General features: G+C 34.3%; 2 protein-coding genes across 5 annotated transcripts in view; one reads left to right on the top strand and one right to left on the bottom strand.

Annotated features, from left to right (window-relative positions):
• The window catches only part of Scrn3 (secernin 3), a 31774-nt gene extending 13902 nt beyond the window's left edge, over nt 1–17872 (bottom strand). Inside the window, exons 1-5 of one of the 4 annotated variants that reach the window (XM_047544685.1) lie at nt 17796–17872; nt 15771–15937; nt 13299–13480; nt 12618–12817; nt 7818–8030 (exon numbers count right to left, since the gene is read on the bottom strand). In XM_047544685.1, the coding sequence (XP_047400641.1) occupies nt 7818–8030; nt 12618–12817; nt 13299–13480; nt 15771–15926 (751 nt within the window). In that variant the 5' untranslated portion in view covers nt 15927–15937; nt 17796–17872. Of the gene's footprint in view, nt 1–7817; nt 8031–12617; nt 12818–13298; nt 13481–15770; nt 15938–17405 lie in introns of all 4 variants that reach the window. The other 3 variants (XM_047544688.1, XM_047544684.1, XM_047544686.1) reach the window with 3 other exon arrangements.
• Nucleotides 17873–17905: 33 nt separating this feature from the next.
• Nucleotides 17906–27425, top strand: part of Cir1 (corepressor interacting with RBPJ, CIR1) — a 39877-nt gene continuing 30357 nt past the window's right edge. The window contains exons 1-7 of the mRNA XM_047544683.1: nt 17906–18061; nt 20754–20848; nt 24224–24297; nt 25182–25192; nt 25280–25344; nt 25715–25763; nt 26525–26642. Coding sequence (XP_047400639.1) covers nt 17990–18061; nt 20754–20848; nt 24224–24297; nt 25182–25192; nt 25280–25344; nt 25715–25763; nt 26525–26642 — 484 coding nt within the window. The 5' untranslated portion in view covers nt 17906–17989. The remainder of the gene's footprint in view (nt 18062–20753; nt 20849–24223; nt 24298–25181; nt 25193–25279; nt 25345–25714; nt 25764–26524; nt 26643–27425) is intronic.

The raw sequence follows: 27425 nt of genomic DNA, 5'->3' as shown, positions 1-27425 counted from the left end.
TATTACAGTTATTCCTGGAAGGAGGTGATTCTATTTCCAGGTACTCCTACATAGGTAGCAGTATTCTTTTAACCACTCCATTATTATGACTAATATTTATTAAATACATCAACTTCTTTTTACACTGAAGTAGTACCAGTTTCTTAATAACAGTAATAAACATCAGAGATCCATATTGTCACAAGTACACTTTGTGTTTGTTTGTTTTTGCGGGGGCCCGGAGTACCAGGGATTGAATTCAGGAGCACTCAACCACTGAACCACATCCCCAGCCCTATTTCTGTATTTTACTTAGAGATAGGGTCTCACTGAGTTGCTTAGAGCCTCACTTTTGTGGAGGTTGGCTTTGAACCTGCCATCCTCCTACCTCAGCCTCCCGAGCAGCTGAGATTATAGGCATGCGCCACCATGCCTGGTAGCACAGTTGGGTTTTTTTTCTTTCTTTCTTTTTTTTTTTTTTTAAGTAAAACATAATTTCTGCCATCAGGTATTTCAAACATTTTATGTGGAAATATTTAATTATTGCATTAAAATTAGTTTTTTTATTTTGTTTTGGATTGAACCCAGGGGCGCTAAACCACTGATCCACATCCCCAGCCCTTTTTATTTTGAGACAGGGTCTTGCCACATTGCTGAAACTAGCTTAACTTGCTATTCTCCTGCCTCAGTCTCCTGAGTTATTAGGATTACAGGCGAGCATCACCGCACCTGGCTAAACTTAGTTCAAAATAAATAAATAACTTTGACTTAACATGGTTGATTGACCACAGGTTTTTGTTTATTTGTTTTCCTCACTCTCAAAACTCTACAGTAACTGGGGCTGGAGATATAGCTCATAGGTATAGCTCAGTGGTAGAGACATGCTTAGCATGCACAATGCCCTGGATTCAATCCCCAGCACCAAATAAATAAATAACATCCTACGATATTTACAGGAAAGAAATTTAAAAATGAAGTAACTCACAAAGATAAAGAGAAGGGCTGGGGATATAGCTCAGTTGGTAGAGTGCTTACCTTGCAAGCACAAGGCCCTGGGTTCAATCCCCAGCACCGCAAAAAAAAAGAATATAAAAGCAAGAATCTGCCCCCACCATTTCCATGATAACATAGGGATAAAAGAAAAAGCTCCACAGGGCACCATGGTACATGCCTGTAATCCCAGCCACTTGGGAGGCTGAGGCAGGAGGATCACGAGCTCAAACCCAGCACTAAGAAATTTAGTGAGGTCCTAAACAAGACCCTGTCTCTAATAAAATACAAAAATGGGCTGGGGATGTGGCTCAGTGGTTAAGCACCCCTGGGTTCAATTCCAGGAACCAAAAAAAAAAGAAAAAAGAAAAGAAAAAGCCCATAGCAAGTCTATACCAAATGTGATTTTTGTGACATTAAAAATTAAAGGAAAATTAACTTATATACAATAATCTAATGTTTTCCCATCAGTTAATCATGCAAATTACCAACAATTTTATGTTAAGATTTACACAAGTCTATATTCTATCTGGTTTCTTCACAGCATAACCATGACTTCAAATTCAAAACAAGAAAAATAACTTACTGAACTTATAGGTCAACTGGTACTAGGAGTCATATCTTTTCTGTTAATTTTGAAAAACACAGGAAGAAAAAAGGGTTAACTGTAAAAGCACCTTTAATATTAAAACTCAACAATAAAACAAAAGCCTACCATCCACAATGATCTACCAGGCACATAGCTTTAATACCTAGTGAGATTTAAAAATGATTCGAGTCTAAATTTCTATAGATGCAAGTTTTAATAAAAACAGTGGCAGAACGTAACACCGTGATAATACAGGTATTATAAAAATGTTTTCTGTATTCAAAACCTACAATTCTCAAAATGAAAGGAGGATTTACATGATCACTTGAGTAGGATAGCTATAAGTAATCCACTAGCAAGCATTGAATAAGTACTGATAGTGCAGTGGCAGGGTTCAGTAAAATCAATGCAAAACACAGGGTGCAATTTCATTGCAATTCAAACTAGTTATTTAAAATACATGAGTGAATATAGATACAATTTGGATATACATGCAGCACAGCTAATAGCCATCAGGTCGGGATGGTTAGAAAGGAGAAAGGTAGGCTCTCCTATCTAGAAAAATCATGGGAAAAATTAGCCATAATGTACTAGTAGACAATTTTCTATGAAAGTATTAGAAAGACATTTATTCTTTTGGCAAAGCACAGAAAGCTAGATGAACTGTACATCACACTTGAAATAAATAAGCTTCATGTCAGATGCATCTATTACTATACTCATGTATGACTTTCAAATCTACAATTTAGTATTTTGTACTTAAATTGACAAGTATTATGATGCACTGGGTAATTAATTTTTAATTATTTCTGTTTATTTTTCTTCCTTTTGTCCAATTACCCTAAACCTTAAATTCTTGACATTTTCCTTTCCATCTTAATTATGCATTTTTGCTCTTCATTTTTCAAGATTATCTGCTAATTTTATTTCCTGGACCTTTAGGCTTACTGCCTGAAAAAAGTACACAACAGTGATCTTTGCTAAACTACCTACAAGTTAAAATTTAATTCAATTCAACTAATGATCCTTAATTAGTCAATTCAACATTATTAAGCACAAAAAACATAGTAGTGCAAGACATTGAGTTAGGTGGTTAGAGAAAAAGGCAAGTAAAAAAGCCCTTTTTTCAGTTTCATAGAGAATATAAACAAAGAGCACAAATACATATAGTTTTCTCATTTGTAAAGTGAAGATGGTATCTACTTCAAATGGCTGTTTAAAAAGAAAATGTAAATAAATAAACTTAATACAATACCTGGCCCTTAATAAGCCTGTAATAAAATGAGAGTAGATGCTGCTACAACAGCTTTTTTTAATCTACTTTTATAATAATAAGTCTAAAATTGAAATCTTTAGTATAATATGCTGTATCATTTTTTACATACCTATCCATATGGAAAACCAGTTTAAATAATCTACTTATAAAATGGTAGGCTAGCTGGGTGCACAGTGGTGCACAACTATGATCCCAGAGGCTCAGAAGGCTGAGGCAGGAGAATTCAAAGTTCAAAGCCAGCCTTAGCAATTTAGTGCAGCCCTAAGCAACTCAGGGAGACCCTATCTCTAAATAAAGTACAAAAAAGGACTGGGGATGTGGCTCAGTGGTAAACACCCCTGGGATCAATTCCCAGTACCAAAAATAAATAAATTCATATAATAAAATAAAATGATAAACTAACAATAAGAAACTTTATAGAAAACTTTTCAAATTTTGACATTCTTTTAGAAATTAAAATACAAGATATTAAATACTTTGAAAATGATCATGTTACCAAATAACTAATGTGAAATAATTTGTTTAATGAATACTTAAGAAGCAAATATCAATCACTGACTGATCCATTTCTGAGTAGTTGCTTTCTGATTGATTTATAGAACCATTTTATCCTTCAAGTGAAGGAAGGTAGATCAGTCACATGAATGGGCCAAACTATATGTTGATCAGGCAAACTCATTTTACCCTGAGACTCCATTTTATGTGAGAAATGCTTCTCCCATGAGAAAACTCTGCCTCTGCCATCTCCTGCTAATAAGCACACCCTATTTGACAACACATGGCAGTTGAAAAATGTTTCTGTTATTCTTATACAATGTATTATATTCTCTTTTTAATTCCCATTTTTCTTGGGCAGTGTACTGTAACCTAACCTGGGTCATCCTGACCCACTTCCTACATTGCTATGGTTTTGACTTACTGGTAGCTTGCGGTTTTTAGCTATAAAAATGTGTCCTACCTTCTACAAAAGGTCAAAGGTTGCAGAGATGACTTGCTTGCTGCTCTTCCAACCCACCAGGGTGAAAAACATTCCATGTCTTGCTTCATGACTGACCCAGCAATTTATTTCAAAAGCACCACAACACATATTTTCATTAGTAAAATGACTCTTTTAGCTATTATCTGCCACTCAGTAATCTAAATAAAATTTATTTTGCTGAAATTATTTGGTAGCAAAGGGAGAAAGGTATATTAAAAGTTATTTTTTAGGAGTTAGTAGTGACCTAATATAAAAATGCAAAAAAGATATACTAATTAGCAGGCAATTTATAAGAAAATTATAAATTTTCAATAAATATAAGAATAATAAAATAAAATAAATATATATTAAAATAATATGCCACTTTTGCATACAAAATTTATAAAGAGTAGCCACTGGCCATGACACATGCCTGTAATCCCAGTGGTTTGGGAGGCTCAGGCAGGAGGATCATGAGTTCAAAGTCAGCCTCAGGAATTTACCAAGGTCCTAAGCAACTCATCAAAATCCTGTCTCTAAATAAAATATAAAAAAGGGCTGGAGATGTGATTCAGTGGTTAAGTGCCTCTGGGTTCAATACTGGGTACCCCCCACCACAAACTATAAAGGTTAAAAAATAAGTATTTAGAAAATAGGCACTCAAATAGTCAAATATTGCTGGTGTTAATTTAAATTGATATGTCTCTTCTGGTGGCCATTTTGGCAATGTGTTTCAAATGTTTTAAAATATGCATACATTTTCACTGCACTTTCTTCTTCTAAAAACTTATTCTATGAGAACAATCATGGATATGAGTGTAAGTAGGCTATGAACACTTTATATGATTTTCAGTAACAAAAAACTAATAACAACCTAAGTAACAGTGATATGTTAGCTAAAGTAAGATTCATACAACCATTCTTTATTATATAATGATCAAAATACTACCACATAGAAATCAAGGCAATATCAAAATAATAGAATAATATGTGTCTGTTTAAAGGAGAGTTCTGCAGACACTGAAATAGAATGATCTATATTATATACTACTAACATAGGAAAGTTATATGTAGAAAAGTGTAAATGGCACACCTACCATTTCTGTAAAAAGAGAAAAATACATACATATATTTGTCTCATTAAGCTTGTATCATCTCTGGGAGAATACATAAAGAATCACCTATGGGGAAAAAAACTATCTAGGGACAGGATTGGGAAGACAGACTTCTCTGTATGTTCTTGTCTACTTTTGAATTTTCAGTCATGTAAATATTTTATTTTTATAAATAAAATAATATCATTGAATAATAAAAAACTTATGGAGTTCTACTTTGAACAGCACTATGTAAGCTCCTATCAAACCAACCTTCCATAATATAAATATAAACTTGGAATAAAAATGCAGTGAACAGGGCTGGGAATACAGCTCAGTTGGTAGAGTGGTTGCCTCACATGCGCAAGGCCCTGGGTTCAATTCCCAGCACCATAGACGCACACAGGCCCTGGGTTCAATTCCCAGCACCATAGACGCACACACATGCAGTTAACAACTACCTGTAGGTTCTTACAGGTAACAAAAGCAAGAAAACTTGGAGGGGAGGTGATGTGGAAGAGAGAATGAGATATCAGATGAATTTCCCAATTTTGTTGTGACTACAACCTATAGGAAGGCCACAGTCAATGCTGTGCTGGCAGCAGTAGATAACCTTGGTATTTCTGGCCTCAAGAACCAGAGGTCAACTACAAGCACTAGAAAATGAAAGGCAAATCCATAAAGGACAGAGTCAGGGAGAAGAACCTCTAAATTCTCTGTTCAGAAAAAAAAAAAAAAAAAAAAACCTGCCCAAATAATCATCTGTCATCTGATTCCTAGATAATCATGTGAGCAGAATGCAAGAAATGTACTGAAATTTGAGCCAATGACAGTTTGCAGATTGAGTATAATCAATTAAGATGAAGTATCTGCTAAAACAAGAGTTATCTATTGTTATATATTTCTTGTTAGGTAAATTTTGTTGTTCTGTGGATTTTAAGAAATTGGTTCATTTTCTCTGAGTTAATGAATTTAGGAGCATAGAGCTATTTGTAGTATTCCTTGATTAGTTTCCTAATGTCTGTGGAGTCTATAATGATCTCTTTTATTTCTGACACTAGTCATTTGAATCTTCTTCCTCCTCAGAAGTAGGCCTAAACCAGCCCCACAGGAAAGACTACTATAGAGCTACTCTAACAAAACTTTAAAATAGACCTAAAAGTCCAACGCTGCTGGACTTTTAGGTCTATTTTATCATCAAAATAAAATCATAATAAAATAAAATCATAATCCCCATCATCCAATCAAAATTACTAGATCCGTGAAAATGCAACTCCCCCGCCCAAAAAAAGATGAAAATCTGGTCACTAAAAAAACAGACTAAAAAATTACGGAGATGATATTGTTAGCAGACAAGGATGCTAAAATTGCTATTACAAATATGTGATGAATATGCTCAAGGATTTAAAGAAAAACACAAAGGTAATGAGTAGACAAATGAAAGATGAAGAACCAAATGAAATTTGTAGAGATGAAACACAATATCTAAAATGAAAACATCACTAGATGAGATTTAACAGCAGATTAGATAATACACAGAAAAAGTAATATACTTGAGGACATAACAGTAGAATCTATCATAGTGTATATAGAAGCTACATCCTTTCATCTGCATCCCATGTAATTTAAATGTTTTCAATAGCAGTTACATGTAGATTTATTATGGTACATTTTCCATTAGATAGGTAATTTGAGTAAAATCTGAATATGTATTGTATCAAATATTCACATAATAGATAAAGAAATACACATATGCTGAGATCTTGTATGGTTTACTAATTCCAAACCAACATTTATTTCTCAGCCCCACACAGGTAGCCCCAACTGAGCTCACAAAATATATGTGGTTCAGAGTTCAATCTCTCATGAGAGACTGTGTTGACTCACAGCCTGAGATAGCAGGAAGCTCAATTCCAAGATAGGACTCTCAGCAAGGAGTAGAATAGTACTTTTCAAGATTTGTAGCCTTTTTAAGGAGCCTAGCTTCTGTTTCCCGAATGGGCCTTTGACCTAGACACCTACACTTTTCGTGGATGTTAAAACTCTAGACTGTAAGGCTTAGATCAGTGAAGAATCATTCTACCCTACCTTTGACCCAGAGATAAGGACTGTGTGGGGAGTGGAAATACTTCAAATCTTGCTGATACTATAGGTTCTCTCTTCATTTTTAGAACCTGGTGATTTCCTATTTCTGTATTTGAACTTAGTTATATATGCCTTTAATGACTATTTTATTCAATACTTCTGAAGTTTTGAAGTGGGATGGAGGGAATTCTTATATCTGCTATTTGTCTTCTCAATCAGAAGTTCTAGATATAATTTTATAGTAATAAAATAACCAATAAGAGTACTATCAAAAAATAAATACAAGAAGTAGCAGCAATAGTCAAAAAAGCATGTCTCCATGTTTCAAAGAATTCTGACAGCAGGCCTGTAATTCCAGTAGCTAGGGAGGCTAAGACAGTAGGATCACAAGTTCAAAACCTCAAGAGGATCACAAGAACAAAGCCAGCCTCAGCAATGTAGCAAGGCCCTCAGCAACTTAGCAAGATACTATTTCTAAAAAACAAAAAGGGCTGGGGATGTGACTCAGTGGTTAAGCACCCCTGGGTTCAACCCTGGTACCAAAAAAAGAAAAAAAAAAATCTGAGAATAAAAGTAACCCCAATTTTGTTCAAAGAATATTAACAGAATTTAAAAAATTTTTTTCTAAGGATTGAAAATCTGAACTTAACTTTCACAAAGAATCATTACCTCTTACAATTGTATATTTTGTGCATCTCAAAAATTAGCTTACATCATCACACTGTTTTCAATTGTAATAACTATATTTTTACTAAGTATAATTCCTCAAAACAGATTTATCACTTCTACATTATATCAACAAAAATGTAATTTGTTACTCTGATATTATTAAAATGCTAAAATTACCTTTGTGTTTATTCAGAAGCTTGTAGCCCTCACAGTATCTGCCTGATGAAGTCATCATCTTGGCTGTATCAAGATAAGAATATGTTGCAGCAAAATCAAATTCCTTTTTTCCATCCCACCAGCCTTTCTGCTTAGCATAGTTTCTCATGTCTGGGTGCTCTTGATCAACCTTGGTTGTTATAGAAAGCTGATTAGAAATATTACGGACTCCCTCTATTTTCAAAGAAAAGGGAAATGAAAATGAAAAGTTATGTTTAACATGAAGGTCCCATCTATACATTATGAATTCTTAATCACTATTTAAATATAAACATAGACTTCTAAATTTTGTGCCATGTGCATCTATTGCATATTCTAAGAGACAACTTTTAGAATTAAACTTTTCTTGTTAAGATAATTGTAAATCCACATGCAGTTATAAGAAATAATCCAGGGAGATACAGTGTGCCTTTTACTCAGTATCCCCCAACAAAAACATCTTGAAAAACCAAAGTATAAAATCACAATCATAATATTGGTAATGATACAGTCAAGAATCCCTCATGTTGCCCTCTTACAGTCATACCCACTTGTCTCCTACCCCTAGTCACTTACTCCAGGCAACCACTAGTCTGTTCTCTATTTCTCTAAACATTGATTCCAAGAATTCTGGCTTTTTTTACTCAGCATAATTCTCTAAAGATTCATCCAGCTTATTTTAGGTATCAACAGTTCATTAGGGTTACAGTTTGTAACACTATACTTTTTAAAAAAATCATAAATACATTTAGAACAGAGACAAAAGGCTTGAAAAGATTATTGAGGCACAAGTCACAAATAAAATTTTCCACTAAAATACAAAAGAGAAAACACAATAAAAGTCTGTTCTAAAAAGATCATAATAAATCATGTAGCTCATGATAAATGAAAATTGACCCCACCATTTACAAGGCTGAGGCAGGAGGATCACAAGTTTGAGGTGAGCCTAGACAACTTAGCAAGACCTGTCTCAAAATTTTTTACAAAGGGCTGGTGATGTAGCCCAGAGGTAAAACGTTCCTGGGTTCAATCCCAAGTACCACAAAAATAAATGTTAATTAAAATTGATAATGTTTTGAAACTGATTTAGAATGACAGTCTGCAAAGTACAAATCAACTAAGTAATTACTCTACTAAAGTAATACTTGGGATATTCTCACTATAAAATCAAGACAAGTTATAACAGAATCAAGGATAGTGATGAAGTTTTCATCTAAGAGATGATTCCCTTCAATTTAGCAATTCCATTTTTTTAAATCAACACATATTTTAATTGTACATATTTATGTGGTATAGAGTAGCATTTCAATACATGTATACAGTGTCAATCAGACCAGGGTAAATCTATCATATCAGACATATACCCTTTGTGTTAGGAACACTCAAAAACAACAATTTACTTCTTGAGCTCATTTAGAAATGAGCTAATGTACAACTGGATAATCAGACCCAGTGAAGGTATTCATTTTGCATGACCCAATGAGACTTTATCACAGAATATTGAATTCTGTTGAATAGAATTCATTTGTCTTTCATGTGGCATATTTGATAAAATAAAAAGTGCTTAATGATGTAATCAGATCAATTGAGACAATAAGAAAATAGTCTAAGTTGAATTTTATATATTAACAAACATAAAACAAAATAAAATGTAAAACAAAATATATAAAGCAAAATATATTACAAAAAGTCCATCAAAACAACTGGCAATGATTTATTTTCAAAAATAGTATCTGAATGCTCTAAAGCTCAAGACTTCCTTTATGAAGTCTTTCTGAACTCCTCCAGCTTACAATGACCTTTCCTTTCTTTAATATTTACAGCATCTATGTGTATCACTCATGCATCAATTAACATTTTTATATATTTATCTTATCTCCTTAGTAAAACCAGAAGATCCAGGAGGTAAGTACACAGAAGAATAGGATTATGTTTGAACACAAGGTTGTGCTCTAGGGAAAGAAAATTAAACGGAAATCAGGAAGATCTTAATTCCAAGTCTTGCACCTACCCACCTTATGTCTCTACATCTCTGAATTTCCTCACTTGAAAAATAAAAGGAATATATGTTCACAACAAACCATGGGAAATAAAAACAAAGCATTCTAAAACAATCAAATTGTGTTGTTTTAACCAATGACATAAAATTGTGTTTTACTATTATATCAACATATCCTTTCTTTTTTATGGATGCATTATAATTAAACATAATAGTAGGATTTGTTACTACATATTAGTACATGCACATAATTTAGTCAGTTTCATTCACCAGTACCTTCCTTTCCCTCCCCTCTCCCCTCCTTCTTATCCCTTCCTTCTACTCCACTGGTCTCCCTTCTATTTTTATGACACCCTTCCCCTTGCCTTTTTTCTTCTTTAGCTTCTACTCATAAGAGAAAATATGACCCTTGAGTTTCTGAGTCTGGCTTACTTCATTTAACATACTGTTATCAAGTCCCATCCATTTACCTGCAGATGACACAATTTCATTCTTCTTAATGACTGAATGAAACCCCTTTGTGTATATATACCACATTTTCTTTATTCACTCATCCACTGATAAGACACCCAGGTTGGTTCCATACCTTGGCTATTGTGAATTATGTTGCTATAAACATGGGTATGCAAGTATAGCTATGCTGACTTTCTTCTGAATAAATACTGCGAAATATAGCTGCATCATATGGTGGTTCCATTCCTAGTCTTTTGAGGAAACTCCATATTGATTTCCATACTGGTTATACAAATTTATAATCCCATCAAGATCCCATAATGTTCCTTTTTCCCTTCACTCTTTCCAGTATTTATTATTTGTATTTCTTGATTACTGCCATTCTAAGTGGAATAAGATGAAATCTCAGTGTAGTTTTGATTTGCATTTCCCTGATTGCTAAAGATGTTGAAATTTTTTTCATATATTTGTGTTTCTTTGGAGAAGTGTTTGTTTAGTTCTTTTGCCCATTATTGGTGGGATTATTTGTGGAGTTTTTTTTTTAGTTCTTCATATATTCTGGATATTAATCCTCTCTTAAAAGAGTAGCTAGCAAAGACCTTCTCCCAGTTTGAATACTCTCTTCATGCTTTTTTTACTTTGCTATGCAGAAGCTTTTCAATTTGATGCCAGCCCATTTATTAGTTCTTTATTATTTCCTGAGCTTTAGGAGTCCTGAGGAAGTTGTTGCTTGTCTGCACCTATATGTTGTTGACCCACTCTAGAAGTTGCCTAGTTTCTGATCTGATTCCTAGGTCTATCATCCATTTTGAGTTGACTTTTGTGCAGGGTGAGAGGGATCTCACCCTGAAACTCAGGGTGAGTTTCATTCTTCTACATATGGATATTCAGTTTTCCCAACACCATTTGTTAAAAGGCTATCTTTTCTCCAAGGTATGTTTTTGGCACCTTTGTAAGGATCAGATGAAAGCATCTGTCTCTGTATCTTCTATTGTATTCCATTGGTCTATGTGTGTTTTTATGCCAGTACTGTGCTGTTTTTGTTACCACAGCTTTGTATATAATTTAAAACTGGGTATTGTGATGCCACCAGGATTGCTTTTTTTTCTTTGAGTTGCTTGGGCTATTCTGGAATTTTTTATTCTTCCATATGAATTTTAGGACTTCTAGTTTTGTGAAGACTATCATTGGTACTTTGGGCATTGCATTGAATCTGCAGATCACTTTTTGTGGCCGTTTTTAACAGTATTAATTCTGCCTATCCATGAACATGGGAGATCTATTCATCTTCTAGTGTCTTCAATTTCTCTCTTCAATGTTTCATAATTTTCATTAGACATCTTTTACCTCTTTGATTAGATTTATTCTTTCTTTCTTTAGGTTATTATGAATGGGATTTTTTTTTAATTTCTTTTTCAGTGGATTCATTATTGGTGTATAGGGAAGTTATTGATTTTTGAATGTTGATTTTGTATCCTGCTACTTTGTTGAGTTTATTAGCTCTAGAAGTCTAATGGAGCTTTTTGGATCTTCCAAGTACAGGATCATATCATCTGCAAACAGTCATAATTTGACATTTTCCTTTCCTTTTTGTATCCCTTTTACTTCCCTCTCTTATAAAATTGCTCTGGCTAAAATTTAAAAAAATATATTGAAATTTATATACTGATGAGAGTGGATATTCTTGTTTCAATATGTTCTTTCTAACCACCAACCCAAAATTACCCATCTCCAGCTCCACTTCCTTTTTCTCACCTCCACACTTATGCACAATTTTGGAGTTCAGTCCAAAGTTAAAAGAGGGCCAAATGGCAAGGGGTTATTAAAAGGAAAAAAATACACTATAAAACAGTCAAAAACTGATGCACATAAAATATATACAGGTTATATGAAACTCATATACCCAAAGATAATGCTACTTTTTAACCTTTTCAAGAATGCTCTTCATAGTACATGTTCTTTCCAATTTTTAACTTTCCCTTGCAATTTGCCCTTTATTGCACTGGAATATAAGTCTTCAAAGACAATGAAATGCAATATCTGCAGTTAAGGATATATTTTATTAATAGTAAAGTAAATTAAATCACAAAAAGTTGTCCATCTAGATTAATTACCCCAAGAGCAAGTTGTTATAAAGCAACACTCCTTGTGTTGTTTGTCTTCTGCATGTGCCCACTTGCCCTACTGTTTTCTGCCATGAGCTGAAGCAGCAAGACCTGCCACAAGAAACTAAGCAGATGTGGTATCACATTCTTGGATTTCCACCTCTACAGAATCGTGAGCCAAAATAGATTTGTTTCCTTATAAATTAAAAAAATAGTTGTCCATACCTTCTACTTTTTCTGCTGCCCAATACTTTCCTGCAGTCTCCAGAATCCAGGCTTCATTTCTATCAGCTATCAGGAAACTGTTGTGATAGCTAAATTCCATCCTGCCCTCCGTACAGTTTCCACCCTGGCCGTATTTCTCTAACAAATCAACAATAACCTTGAGGGCTTTTTCAGCTGTGTCAGCTCTTTCAAGGCCAAGTCTAAAATAAAAATATTAAAGTTCTCAGTTAAAATAAACTTCCTTTATTTTTCTGAAATGTTTTCATGCTCATATGACTTTGTGTTTACATTTAAAGTAAAAATTCTTTGAAGTTAACAAAATGAAATCTAACAAACTTTTTTGACTTAATAATTTTTTGGCAAGTTACTTTATCTCTGAACTTAGATACCTCATGTGTAAAATGAGGAGAGTGATACATATTCCATAAGGTTATTGTGTAAATTACACAATTACATTAGGTACTTCCAATGAATCATGATTTCCCCCTCCTTTCCTTCTCCCAATTAATGATCTTTGATAGTAATGAAATTGCATGCTAATACTCTGAAACATTTTTATTCAAACTGTAAAGTATCAAAGTCCAAAAAAAGAAAAATTGAAAAAAGAAAACAGGTAAGAATCACACCAAGATTTAACATTTAGACAAGTTCTATAATGAAAAAATGGAACACAAAAATAACCTGACAAGGTCCATGCCCAGGAGAGCTTCCTCATTACAAACTTCTTCTCTTCCCCATACAGCTTCATTCCCGATGCAAACTCCATGCTCATTAGCTCCCATTTCTGCCCCCCACAACCAAGCAGGGCGACTAAGGACAACAGCATACGTTTCGGGAACTTGATCAATTTCTATATAAGTACACTGTTAAAAAAAATGCATAGCTATAACCACAAAACCAAAAAAAAATTATCAAAATCTAGAATTTCAAAAATCATTCAGAAGACATATCATTATGAAGGAGGTAAATGACATATAAGTTGAAACTTTTAGTAATAAAGGCATTACTCTTAAAATGTTCAGAATTAATGCTAAGCATTTATTCATCCAAGTAATGGCTGAGTATCTCCTATCTTAAAGCACTCTAAGAAAGATCTTAGTTACAAAGTCTAATCAATACGAAGCTTACTTCCAAGAAACTAAGATTATTACATTAAGACACAACAAAATATAAAGTTCAAGGGTCATGAAGAGAAGTGAAGATGAGGTACTATAGCTCAGGAGAGAATTTCTAGTTGTAAAATCTCAAAATATTTGTTGCAAAGGAAGATGTATACGAGTTGATTAAAAAAGGAATTCTCGAACTCATGTCCAGTGTTTTCCAATTAGTAAAACAAGTACACATATGGTAACTTCTAAATACAGGAGCCCATATCACATGCGGAAGCAGCCTACCAGGTATGTTCATGGCAGTGAAAAGAATGAGAACCACTGGTTTACAAGATAGCTAGATTTAAAAATAAAGAGGAAATGGTATCCTGGATTAATAAAAAACAATTTCAGCAAAAGAAAAAATACAATCTAGTATATAGAAAATATCTAATATTTAATATATCTGGAGTGTTAGAATATCACTAAAATCCAAAAAGTACATACCTTAGTAATGAAACATAATGTGAAACTTTCACTTAAAGTTCCACATTAAATGATTTTTTTAAATGAAAACTTTAAAGAATCCTTCAATTAATGTGTATACTACCAAGTGACAGAATAAAATGCATATTGTTAGTATTATTGCAGGGCTTAATAAACCTTTTGATGAGTCATAAACCATGATATCCAGAGTCTGGATAACTTTTCTTACTCTACACCAATCAGAATCTTTTTTGTCTAACAATCTTCAACTGAAACCCCAACTCCTAGTAAAGCTTTCCTTGATCGCTAGTCTGAATTAAATATTTCTCCTCTGTTGCAACATGTTGCTCCTATTTAAATCTAGCATTTAAACCATCCTACCTTACAGTGGGGTTAGTTGCATATACAGCCTATTCTTACTCAACTCTTAAATTCCTTCCAGACAGCATCTGAATCTTAACAGCTGACTTTAAACCTCTTGCCCTAAGCTTGCATATGAAAAGCATTCAAATATTTGATTAAAGAATAATTTTCATTATTATTTCAACTGCTTCCAAATCACTGAAATAAAAACCAGATGCCTATTTCTAATTCAAATTATTTTTCGTATTTAAATTTTTGAATTTTAACTTGTATCATCTCTACCAAATTGCCAGTTAATGATAGGAATAACTTTTATGATATTTTAAATGTAGCGTATTGCTAACAAAACACGTATTTCGGATTTCCTGTTTTCTCTGATACCTTGGTTTGTAATCGAAGCAGTAAAGAGCTCTAGCATGCTAGGAGGGCTCCTCCTATTTTTTGTGTCAATTCATGGCCTTGAGGATTTGTCTGTACACTATTCTGAATTCTGGCTCCTGGTCAGAATTAGACAAATGCCTTTTGTGAGTAACATGCCATCTCAAAACTCCTATCTAGGAACTGGTTGTCTGTAAGCAGAGTGATGCCTGACTTCTTAAAATTCATTTATCTTACTTTCTGTGGCATCAGAAAATATGAACACCCATGGGACATTCTCATTGAAAATTCAGTCACATACGAATCAGTGTTTTTAAATATCAGAGGTTACACCTCAATATCATGCTTTGTTCAAAGGAAGTTTTCATTCACCTTTGCATAAAAAGAGATTTGGAATAATAGTACTGTATCTGGGGAAGCAATTCAAGGGTCAGTGAAAAACAAAAACTCAACATCAACACAAGTGTAAAATTTGGGGACCCTTCTAGGAGTGTCAGATAGGAGCAGTTTTTCCCTTGGTGGACTATATAATTTTTATAGACTGGTATGAAGTGGTGGAATTAAGCTATAGATTTTCGTGTTTAAGACAAGCCTACAAACCTCAGTACTCTGGTGATCTGAGGATTGCAAGGCCTCTTAGAAAATGGACTAATATCTATTAATGTTATTTTTTACCTTTATTAATGATGTTCTTTTAAAAACAAGTTGCTCTGTTGTACATATTTATGCATTCTTTGTGTGGGGTGGGGTGGCTTCCCAGATTTAGATTTGCAATAAAGGCAATTTAAAAAAATAAAGTTTTGAATATCTGAAAAATAAAAACATGTATTTCACTTACCTTAAGATGTTCTCCATTATCATGAACCGCAGCAGGAAAATAAACTACCTCTTGTACTTCATCACAGAGTCTATCTGAGTTTTTTCCAAAAATAATCCTGTTACCAATTGTTGCCGGAGGTAATGCCACAAATGTGTCACAGGAATAGGGTTCCATTTTTTAAACAACTAAAATCACATCAAAGTTTTAAAATAAAAAGAGAAAACATGTTTAAGTATATATAAAACAAGTAGTTTGATTCTATGGCCAAGGGACATTATTGCTATATCTAATAAAAGGTATTCATTAAAGTTTTAAATATCATGTACTGTAGTACAAAAAAATATGACTTAGTAACAATCATGAATTACAAGAATTAATAATAAAATAGCAAAGGGAACCACTTTCTTCTACTTGATAGTCAAATTTATTCTCTAAAATCTTTCTCTCCTAAAGTCTCCCCCAAATTTTCTTTCACTATTCCTACATTTGGGAATCCCTACACCTAGCCTACTGTTAAAATGGCTATATTCTATATATTTGTGGACATATACCAGCCCTCTTAAGAGACAGCAAGATCCTTAAGAGGTAGGAATATGCCTTATTAATCTTTGTATAATCACCATTGAAACTTAAGAGGGAAAAAAACTTATGTTTCCAGTATTTCCTCAAAGTAAGAAAGAAAAGGTTTCCTTTGATCTAAGGAAGAACATGCAGAGATTATAATATTGAAAAGACAGAAATTTTGAAACATACTAATTCAAATACAAAAAGATGTCAATAAAATTTCAATTGTCAATATTTCCAGATGGAAGTTCACATATATAATTTGTAAATCCTGATTGTAGAATTTCATGTCTAGATTGTCTTCAATAGAAATTCGAGAAATTTGAAAAATCTTAAGTCATCCATTTTAGTAAAAGTATTCTGTACTTTATTTTGCTTTTGAAATAGACATTATTTTAGTTTATTTTATAATGTCCAAACCTTACACAAGCAGATATCAACAATTTAAAAACAAAATATCTAATACATGTTTCATTAAAAATAAAATGACTCAAGAAACAATGTCAGCCTGTAACTCCTAAAGATTTTCTTCTCAATGACGAGAAGAGAGGTCACTATCCTTTCCGTTCTTTCCTCTGAGTATTCCAACTTTTAAGTCTTGCATCTCCTATTTGTGTTGCAAAGTTGGTTCCACCACTACATAACTTTGACAAGCTATTTAATTGCTCTATGCTTGCAGGCTCATCAGAATGAAAAATTAAACGGAGTTGTTAGGGAAATTTCAATTAGACATATTAAGCATTTTGCCTCACATGGCACATACTAGATCCTCAAATGAAAGCTGCTGTTGTTATTTGGCAGAAAAGTAAATTGCTCACAAATGAGCAAAATCAACCCCGCTAGAGGTCTTGGTTGATGGGTGCTTTATATCAACAGCAGCCACATCTACTCAAAATCCAGGAGTCCTAAGGCCCATCAAGCTGCACTAGGTGATCTGAACTATCCAATAGGGGTCGTCAGGGAAGCTAGGGACACTTGTCGCCTAGGTAGGACGGAACTTGGCACATTGAAGAGATGAAGCTTTGACCCTAACGCCATTTATCACTCAACAAATATTTACTGGACAACTTTCTGCACCAGGCAACTTACAGTTGGAAATAACTAGGAACAAAGGAGTTCCCGCTCTTGTAGAGCTGACATTCTATTTTATAGCTTTCAAAAAACATCACATCGTTTGAACCTCACAAACGTACTCCGGTTAAGGTGAGAATTACTCTCTTCACAAGATAGGTGAGAAAACCGGTGCAGAAATGTGAGAAACCGGTGCAACTCTAGTCGGTGTTCACAGAAAGCAACGAGCTCGAACGGCAGACCGCTGGTAGAAAGAGCGCCACCGCGGACCCCACACGCTGCCGGCGACGCTCAAACCGCTCTTGCGCGCTGCCCACGAGTCCCGCGGTCAGGCAGCGCCGCGCCGCAGCTCGTCTCCAGGGCTCCGGCCTCGGCTACGCACGTCTCTCCCGCTTGCAAGCCCCTCACCTGGCCTCCGCGTTTCCTAAAGTGACAGCTGGAAGAGGCCAGCCCGGGCGGGTGGAGGCGCCAGTTGACGGAAGCTGTCACCTTTGACCTCGGAAGTTCCCTCTGCTGCTGGAAGCGCAGTTCCGGTTAGGCTGCTGAGTTTGTTTACGTTGCTCACGGATCTGTCCGCTGCCTTCCGCAGCTCGGATGCCAAAATGGGAAAATCCTTCGCCAACTTCATGTGCAAAAAGGACTTTCATCCTGCCTCCAAATCCAATATCAAAAAGGTGAGTAGAGGAAACCGAAAGGGATCTGGCTTACGGCCAATTCAGAGCCTGCCGGGGTAAAAGTGATGATGTCGCTGGGATTCCGGGACAATCGCCTCTTCTCCAGGCCGAAAGCCCAGGTGCTCTTGCCCCTTTTTCTTCGCTGACGAAGCAGGAGCGCAGCATTTGTTTTACATCTAAGAGGAGTGCGGAGGCCCTCGCTGGCTCTGTCGGCCAGAGTGTAAATCCATAAAACGTGGAGACGCTCTCACTGTTGCTCAGTATGTGCCTTAACTGGTGAGTTTGGTCTTTTCGGATCCCAAGGTTCACGGCTTCTTAGCTCTGCTGTGCTCTACAAAGACGACTGTTTGTTTAAGATAGATGATATAAAAGAAATCACCCCTTGCTCCTACCCTTCATCTCACCTGACGACCTCGTTGAATATTAACGTTTTAAAGAATTAATTACCGTCGGGCGGTGACGCTCGCAGGAGGATCTCAAGTTGGCGTCCCCCTTTTGCAACTTAGCGAGACCCTATCTCAAAATTAAAAACAAAACAAAACAAAACAGGAAAGGGCTGAAGATGTAGCTTAGTAGTACAGCACCTCTGGATTCAATCACTGGTACCAAAATAAGTAAGTCGAAGTTAATTAATTACAGTTCGGCTAAGCTCAGGGTAGAAAAACCATAGCGAAAATGATAGCGGTGAAAAGTAGAAGGGTGAAGTAAAAAGTCAGAGCTTTCAAGTCAGACGAGGATTCTAGCTATTCCAGCACAGTCAGTATTAGCCATGAGACCTTGCACAAATTATTTATGTATTTATTTATTGGTACTGGGGATTGAACCCAGGGACATCTTGCCACTGGGCTACATCCCCAACCCTTTTATTTTGAGACAAGTCTGCTGAGTTGCTAAGGGTCTCTCCAAGTTGCTGACACTGACCTTAAACTTGTTGATCCTCCTGCAATCCCAGGATTACAGGCATTGCTACTCAAAGTAGTTAGTATCTGATCCAAAATTTCCTAATCTACAAATTAAGGATGATCAGTATCAGTTGCCTCGATTTGTAAAGTAGTGAAGATTAAATGGTGTATCTAGTCCAGCCGGTAGGACTGTCCTCCATAAATATTAACACCTCACACCAATGGGTTGCCATCTCTCCCTTTAGAGATAGCTTGCATTCTCCCTTAAATGTGTATCTGCTTTCCTAAATCTCTCTGTTCCTTTGGGGGGGAAAAATGAGGTGGTGTAGGTAGAGGATTTGAAACAAAGTGATTACTTAGCACTGTGTGCATCACATAGAGGGAGTACTCAAACTTAATTGTACACACAAACTTGTGAAAATGAACTAGGCTTTTAGTTTTTGTTTTATATATAGTATGTTTTATGTTTTTGAGTTTTATATAGCCATGCATGTTTGTACATGTAAAGTATGTTACCACTATGTAAACAGAATGAATGTTTAATATACTTCTGCATATATGTGCATTAGAAAATTTTTGGCAGAACCAGGCATAGTGGCACACACATAGTGGCACTTGGGAAGCTGAGGCAGGAGGATTGCAAGTTCAAAGAAGTCAACCTCAGCAGCTTAGGGAGGCCCTAAGCAACTTAGTGAGGCCCTGTCTCTAAATAAAATATGAAAAAGGGCTGGGGATGTGGTTAAGTGGTTAAGCCCCCTGGGTTCAGTCCCTGGTGCCAAAAAAAAAAAAAAAAAAAAAGAAAAAGAAAGAAAAATTTTGGTAGGAGCTGGGGAGATAGCTCAGCTGGTAGAGTGCTTGCCTCGCATAGAGTGCTTGCCTCGCAAGCACAAGGCCCTGAGTTTGATCCCCAGTACCGCAAAAAAAAAAAAAAAAAAAAAAAATTGGTAGGATATAATATAAATGGATAATACTGGCTACCTGTGAATACAAATACTTAATAAAAAATAACTTTTAATAACCAAAACTTATAAAGCATTCTATGCTTATAAAGCATTCTAATCTCTCTCATTCTATCTCTTCACTATTTTTACGATGTTCAGAATTTCACAGAGACACGTTTACCCTAAGGTGTTCATGCTCCTGAGCACCTTTGTCTTATCTCTTTGTTTTTGTTTTGTTTTGTTTTGTTTTGTTTGTTTTGTTTTGCGCTGAGAATTGAACCAGGGCCTCAATCATGTTGGGCAAGCACTCTATCACTGATCTAAGCCCCCAGCCCATCTTACCTCTTTGTTTCTTGTCTCTTCCCTTTTTTTCCTACAACTTCCTTTCATTTCCTTTCCCTTTTTTCTCCTCCTCCAGTTCTCCTCTCTTAGGGTATTGATAACACTCAGTAGCATTGGTGACCTTTATGTAACTCTACTTCTTGTATCCTGTGCTAATGGGTTATCCATGTTAGCCATGTGCATATGGGTTATCCATATTACATGTAGAGAAATGCTTTTTCCACTGTCTGAAATAATGTAGGGACTGATTACAAGGTGCTATTGTACCACACATACTGAAAGCAGTTCTCAAGTTTGACAATGTTTGTCTGAAAGTATAGCTCTTGAATTTTAGGATTTACAACAAGGTACAAGTCAGATTTTCAGATATTATTTTGTGATGATGTCATTATTACTAAATTGAACTGTGTCATAAACTAAACAATGCCATTTTATATTTAATTATGAAAGCTTACTACTTAATTTAAATCCAACTATTTAATTAACATTTTTACTTCACTCATTTAGGTATGGATGGCAGAACAGAAAATATCATATGATAAGAAGAAACAAGAAGAATTAATGCAACAGTATCTTAAAGAACAAGAGTCTTATGATAATAGGTGAGATATGTCCCTGTGCTAATTTTTTAGAATAATTAATTACACGAGACTAATCCCTTTACTCTCATAATGTCCACTTCATTCAATTTTACCCATAATTCACATGAAATGTATTTTCATGTGACTCGTACAATCTCTGAGCATAGCTAGATATGGTAGCTGCTTGGGAGGCTGTGGCAAGAGAATCACTTGAGCCCAGGAGTTTGAAGCCAGCCTGGGAAAATAATGAGACCACTATCTCAAAAATAAATAATAAACCAGGCACAGTAGGGCACATCTGTATTCCCAGCAGCTTGGGAGGCTAGGGCAGGAAGATTGGAGCTCAAAACCAGCCTCAACAACTTAACAAGACCTTAAGCAACTCAGTGAGACCCTGTCTCTCAATAAAATATAATAAAGGGCTGGGAATGTGGCTTAGTGGTTGAGTGCCCCTGGGTTCAATCCCCTGTACCAAAATAAAAATAAGAATAATAAAATAAGTAAACAAATAAAAATCAAGTAAACTTTAGAACACTCATCTGTTCATTGTCTCTGGGGTTGCTTATACTTTTTGGTTATTGTGAATAATGCTGTAAATGTTGACATATTTAATTATTCCATTCCATTCCAAGTTCTTGTTTTCAGTTTCTTTAAATATATATTTAGGAGTGAAATCACTGGATCATGTAATTCTGTTTAGCTTTTTAAGAATCACCAAACTCTTTTCTATAGAATGCCCAATTTTTTTTTTTTTTATTAGAACTTCATAGTTATACATAGTAGTCAGGGATTCATCCCAACACACTCATACATGCAGAAAATGAATGATTCCTCCTTTTCCCTCCCATGCTCTCTCCCCTCTCTCATTCTCCTTCCTTTACTCTACTAGACTTCCATTTGCTTATTTATTTATATTTGATCAGTTCTTTTTACTTATGCATAAAGGTAAAGTTCCCGGTGGTATATTTTATGTGCACATAACATGATTTTTTTTAAGAATGCATTCTGCATTGCCTCCTCTTATCCACCCTTCCACTCTGCCTCTTGATCTCCTTCTTCCACATTACTGATCTTCCCTTTATCCTTCTCTATCCTTCCCTCCTGCTTTCCTTTATTTTACTCTAACTTCTTCCTATGAGAGAAAACATTTGACCTTTGAGTTTCTGAGTTTGGCTTATTTCATTTAGCATGATATTCTCCATTTCTATCCATTTACCAGCAAATGCCATGTTTTCTTTCTTTTTTATGACTGACTAGAACTCCATTGTATATGTATATATATACCACAATTTCTCAATCCATTATCTATTGTTGGGCACCTGGGTTGATTTTATAATTTAACTATTGTGAATTGCACTGCTGTAAACATTGAGGTGACTTTATTCCTATAGTATGCTGATTTTAGATCTTTGGGGAAAGTAACAAGGAGTGGGATAGTTGGGTCATACAGTGGTTCTATCCCTAGTTTTGTAAGGAAGCTCCATACTGCTTTCCTGAGTCATTGTACTAGTGTGCAGTCCCACAACAATGTACAAGAGTACTTTTTCCCCACAACCTCACCAGCATTTATGATTATTTGTATTCTTGATCATTGCCATTCTGACTGGAGTAAGATGAAATCTTTTTTTTTTATTTTTAATTTTTTTTATTATTGTATACAAATGGGATACATGTTGTTTCTCTATTTGTACATGGAGTCAAGGCATACCATTCGTGTAATCATACGTTTACATAGGGCAATGATGTTTGAAGGATGAAATCTTGGTGTAGTTTTGATTTGCATTTCCCTCATTGCTAGAGATGTTAAAACATCTTTTCATAGATTTGTTGGCCATTTGTGTTTCTTTTGAGAAGTTTCTGCTTAGTTCTTTTGCTCATTTATTGATTGAGTTAGTTGGTTTTTTTTGTTTTTTTTTTTTTGGTGTTTTTTTGAACTCTTTGTATATTCTGGTTATTAACCCCCTATTGAAGAATAAACTGATCAAGATATTCTCCCATTCTATAGACTCTCTCTCCATACTTTTAATAATTTCTTTTGCTGGACTGCACTATTTTACTTTTTTGTTTGTTTTTGTTTTCAGTAATCCTAATAAGTGTGAAGTATTATCTCGTGGTTTTTGATTTACATTTCCCTAATATTTAATGATGTTGAGCTTTTTGATTTTCATTGTTTAAATGGTGTAAATATAAGACAAAATTTATGTACTGTATAAAGTATATGGTGACTTTTAAGTATATTAAGAGTTTTGAAGTTATCACCATAATCTAATTTCAGAACATTTCATTTCTGAAAAAGAAATCTCATACCTATTAGCAGTCACTTCCAATTCCCCAGGCTTGTCCCTCTCTTACCTCTCAACCCTAAGTAATTGCCAGTTCACTTTCTATTTCTATAAATTTGTCTGTCCTGGATATGTCCTATAGATGTGGCCTTTTGTGACTGATCTCTTTTGCTTATCATGTTTCCATGGTATGACATGTATCAACACTTAATTTCGTTCTGTTGCTTAATAATCCATTGTATGACTGTTCCTACATTCTTTTTTTCTTTTTTTTTCCCATAACAGTAGTTTATAGAATCCAGTGGAAGTAAGAGAGGAATCAAAATCATGTAGCATATTCATTTTGATTATTTCTTCCAACTATGAGAGGAAATTCTGTTTACTCTTTGGCTTTCTTCTTTATAATTAGCACCTTCCTCGTATTTTATGAATTAAACTTTAACTCAGGCATACAATTTGTGACAGTGCATTTTTTTCTAAAAAGTCAAACATTTCTCTTTGTAAATGGAATCTAAACAGGAAACTTTCAGTTTTAAAATAGAACTATAAAAATGAGATTTTTTGAGATACAGTAGACACCAATTCTGTCATATTAAGTTGCCTATTGTAGGGTTTTTAAAAAAAGAATCTTTCTTCCTTGGCCTCACTAAAGAATATGATCCTCTCATTTAGATTCTTACAAGCGTTAATTGGGTTTGAGTTTCTAAAGAAAACCCAGACTCATTTTCAAAACTGATCCCTCACAATTAAGAAAAAGTGTTGACTCTGTTTCACTTAATTCCAACTCTGTGAAGACATTTAGGATTTCCAAGCTGTCACTAGTTCAACATTTCAAAGTTTAAGAAATCCTGTAGGTGACCATATAGTTTTCCCACCTTTTTTGTTGAGAGGACCAGAATATTTCAACTAAGAAGAAAGTTCCAGAACTAAGAGCCAGTTATTAAAGAAACAATATTGTTGGATTTCCATTCACATATTTTAAATGTCCTCTAATTAGTGTGGTAAAATTTCAGAATATGAACTCTAACAAAAAATATTCTTACATTTATTCTCTTGGGGTTACTTCTGGGGGTAGAGGGATAAAATCGTTAACTTTATTTCTTACGTTATTTAGATTGCTTATGGGAGATGAACGTGTAAAGAATGGCCTTAATTTCATGTATGAAGCCCCACCAGGAGCCAAAAAAGGTACTTGCCCCATTTCTTTAAAATATTTAATATGTTTACAACTAAAGATTGAGAACTGCCCAGTGTGATGGTACAAACCTGTAGTCCCAGCTACCAGGGAGTCTAAGACAGGAAGAAGTAAGTTCAAAGCCAACCTGCATAGTATGACCCCATCTCAAAGAAATTAATTAATTAAAATTAAAGAAAAAAGATTGAAAACTGCTGTCAAATTTTTTAAAAGTGTTCTTTGTTTTTAAAGATTGTTATCATGTCAGGTGCAATGGCGCAAACCTATAACCTATCTTTTTGGGAGGCTGATGCAGGAGGATCACAAGTTCAAGGCCAGCAACACCCTGTCTTAAAATAAAAAGAGCTGGGGACGTAGCTCAATGTTAGAGCACCCCTGGCTTCAATCCCCAGTACTACAAAATAATAAATTTTTTAAAATTAATAAAATTGCTTATGAGAAGATAGAGAAAGAATAATACTATAATCAATACAGTAGAATAAGTACTAAAAATATTGTTCTAATACTTTTTCATGATGTGTCCTTTTGGGAGGAAAAAAATCTCAACATCAGCAGAAATGCATTTATTCTTTTATAAGGGGTTATATCTTTAGTCCTCTCTAAATATACTTTATAGAAAATACAATACTCACTGTCAGTGAAAAGCATAAAAGTTTAAAAATCAACAGTTAACATGCTTGTTAAGTACTATCTCTTATTCAGTATTTTTATCCTTTTGATTTTTATTTCATGAAAGAAGAAAGAAGTCAAATCAGTACAATCTTACAAATTATAATTAAATTGCTTCGTATCATAGTATAATATGTAGTTGACTTTTACATTGATGATTTTAACTTGTCCTACTTTTTTCCCCTTGTATTTTTGATATGCAATCAAGAAAACAAAGAGGTAAAGTACTATTTACTGTTTGAATTTACTTACAATTGATTATGATTTTATGGGAAAAATTAAAAGAATTTTTAATGAATGTTTTAGAAAGAAGAAACAGAAGGAGAGACAGAATACAAATTTGAATGGCAGAAAGGAGCTCCACGAGAAAAGTAAGGACTGGTTTGCTTTTAAGATGTAATATATATCACAATTTTTATCTGAGGTCCCATCTTATGTTATCACCTTTTTATTCATTAGAGAAAGTAATATGAAAACATTTTTATCGACTTGTCTTATGCAACCAATCTACTTTATCATAGTCTTGTTTTATATACTTGTTCCTTTTTTTAAAATCATAAATTATTAGCCTAAGTATTTAATGACTTTTGAAAAATTAAATAGACTTCGTAGTTCTGTATACTTATTGAAGTAATAACACATTTCATATTGTTATTAGAACTATAACTTTTTCAAAATAATTACCATTGAATTTATTAAATTATTATTAATATTTATTTATACATATTTTCTACTTAATAGATATGCCAAAGATGACATGAACATCAGAGATCAGCCCTTTGGCATTCAGGCAAGTGAAATGTGTTTTACCCTTTAAGAATAATTTTTATTTAGTAAATATCTTTATATTATTATCAAAAAGGTGTTTAAGCTGAAAAGAACAATATGGTTTGTATTTGCATGAGATAACAGTAGGAATGAGAGAAAACATTAAGTGTGGTAAACTGACAAAGAGTAGGAATCAAAATTAGTAATAATAGTTATAATGATGTTGGCATTTGCTGTTTTCAGAGAATTTGGAAAATTAGTTCATGATCAAGAAAAGATTTAAACAGTCATTTGTTTAGAATCAGGATGGCCTGTCACCAAAGGGCTAAATTCTTGTAAAGAAAGTGTTAGAACATTTCCTTGCTTGCTCATGTATGTATTGTCTCTCATTACAATACCAGAGCTGAATCAGTGCAGTGGACACGAGGGTCTGGCCTGAAAAGTCTAAAATATGTTCTGTCTTAACATTTACGGGAAAAGTTTGCCAGGCCCTGGTTTAGAAATTTGAAACTCTGAAGTTTGACTTATTAAAACTAAGGAATTTTAAGATGACATTGGTATATTGCCACCAACTAAGAAATAGAAAAAATAGGATTCAGCTTAGGTGTTGGTCAGAATTTGTAGTAAGATTTTAGTGTTTGTATTAAATTACCAAATTTAGTTTTGTAGTCTCTTTTCCTGCAGATCTTTTTAAAATGTGAGTAATTTTAACTTGAACCCTGCTAAGACATTGGTTAGATTCTTAGTATTTTAGTAACCAAAAGACTGTTCACTATTTCTCAGGTTCGAAATGTGAGGTGCATTAAATGTCACAAATGGGGTCATGTCAACACAGATCGAGAGTGTCCTTTGTTTGGTCTTTCTGGAATCAATGCAAGTTCCGTTCCCACTGATGGCTCAGGTAGGCACTAGACATGATTTGTTTTAGAATTTAGATAAACAAGGAAAGATAAAAGAACTTTTTCTTTAATCTGAGTATTATTTGTCTTATCTGAGTTTTATTGTTTTAGACTAAGGCACATTCCTGAAATATGATAATCAATGAGAAATTCTGATCCATATGTGTTGAATGTGAAATGCTTTGTAATAGGATTAAATGTACTTATTCCAGCCAAAAGCCCTATGAACTTGATTTTTAAGGTAATATAACAATAAATACTTTATCAGTTTTGTGGCCTAAAATTAGAAAATAAATGATTCATTCTCATATTTAGATTCTCCTGATTTTTTTTCTTTTTTTTTTTTTTTTTTTGCGGTGCTGGGGATTGAACCCAGGGCCTTGTGCTTGCGAGGCAAGCACTCTACCAACTGAGCTATCTCCCCAGCCCCTCCTGATTTTTAAAAATAGGTTGAACTGAAAGCCTCAGCAATCATTTGTCTTTTACTTAGTGATAAAAATAAAACTGAGTGAAAGAAGATGTTAAATATGTTAAAATTGGTTTTTACTGGAAAATTATTTACCTTACTACATATTACTGTTGAAGAAAAATTTGCTCAATTGGGTTTGCATCATTTTGACTCTTTATAAAAAGATGCTAAAACTGTGAAGTTTTAACTTAAATTCATCAGTCTCACTAGTGTTTTATTGAGATAGCCATACTAATCCAATCCTGTATCATAATAAACCACAATAGAAATAACCTGCTTAATTCTGTAACCTTCAGTGAGTAATTTCATTTTTATG

This window comes from Sciurus carolinensis, chromosome 3, assembly GCF_902686445.1.
Source record: "Sciurus carolinensis chromosome 3, mSciCar1.2, whole genome shotgun sequence".
Taxonomy (NCBI): Eukaryota; Metazoa; Chordata; class Mammalia; order Rodentia; family Sciuridae; genus Sciurus; species Sciurus carolinensis.
Note: the sequence above shows the minus strand (reverse complement) of the source record. Positions and strands in the feature narration are given on the sequence as shown.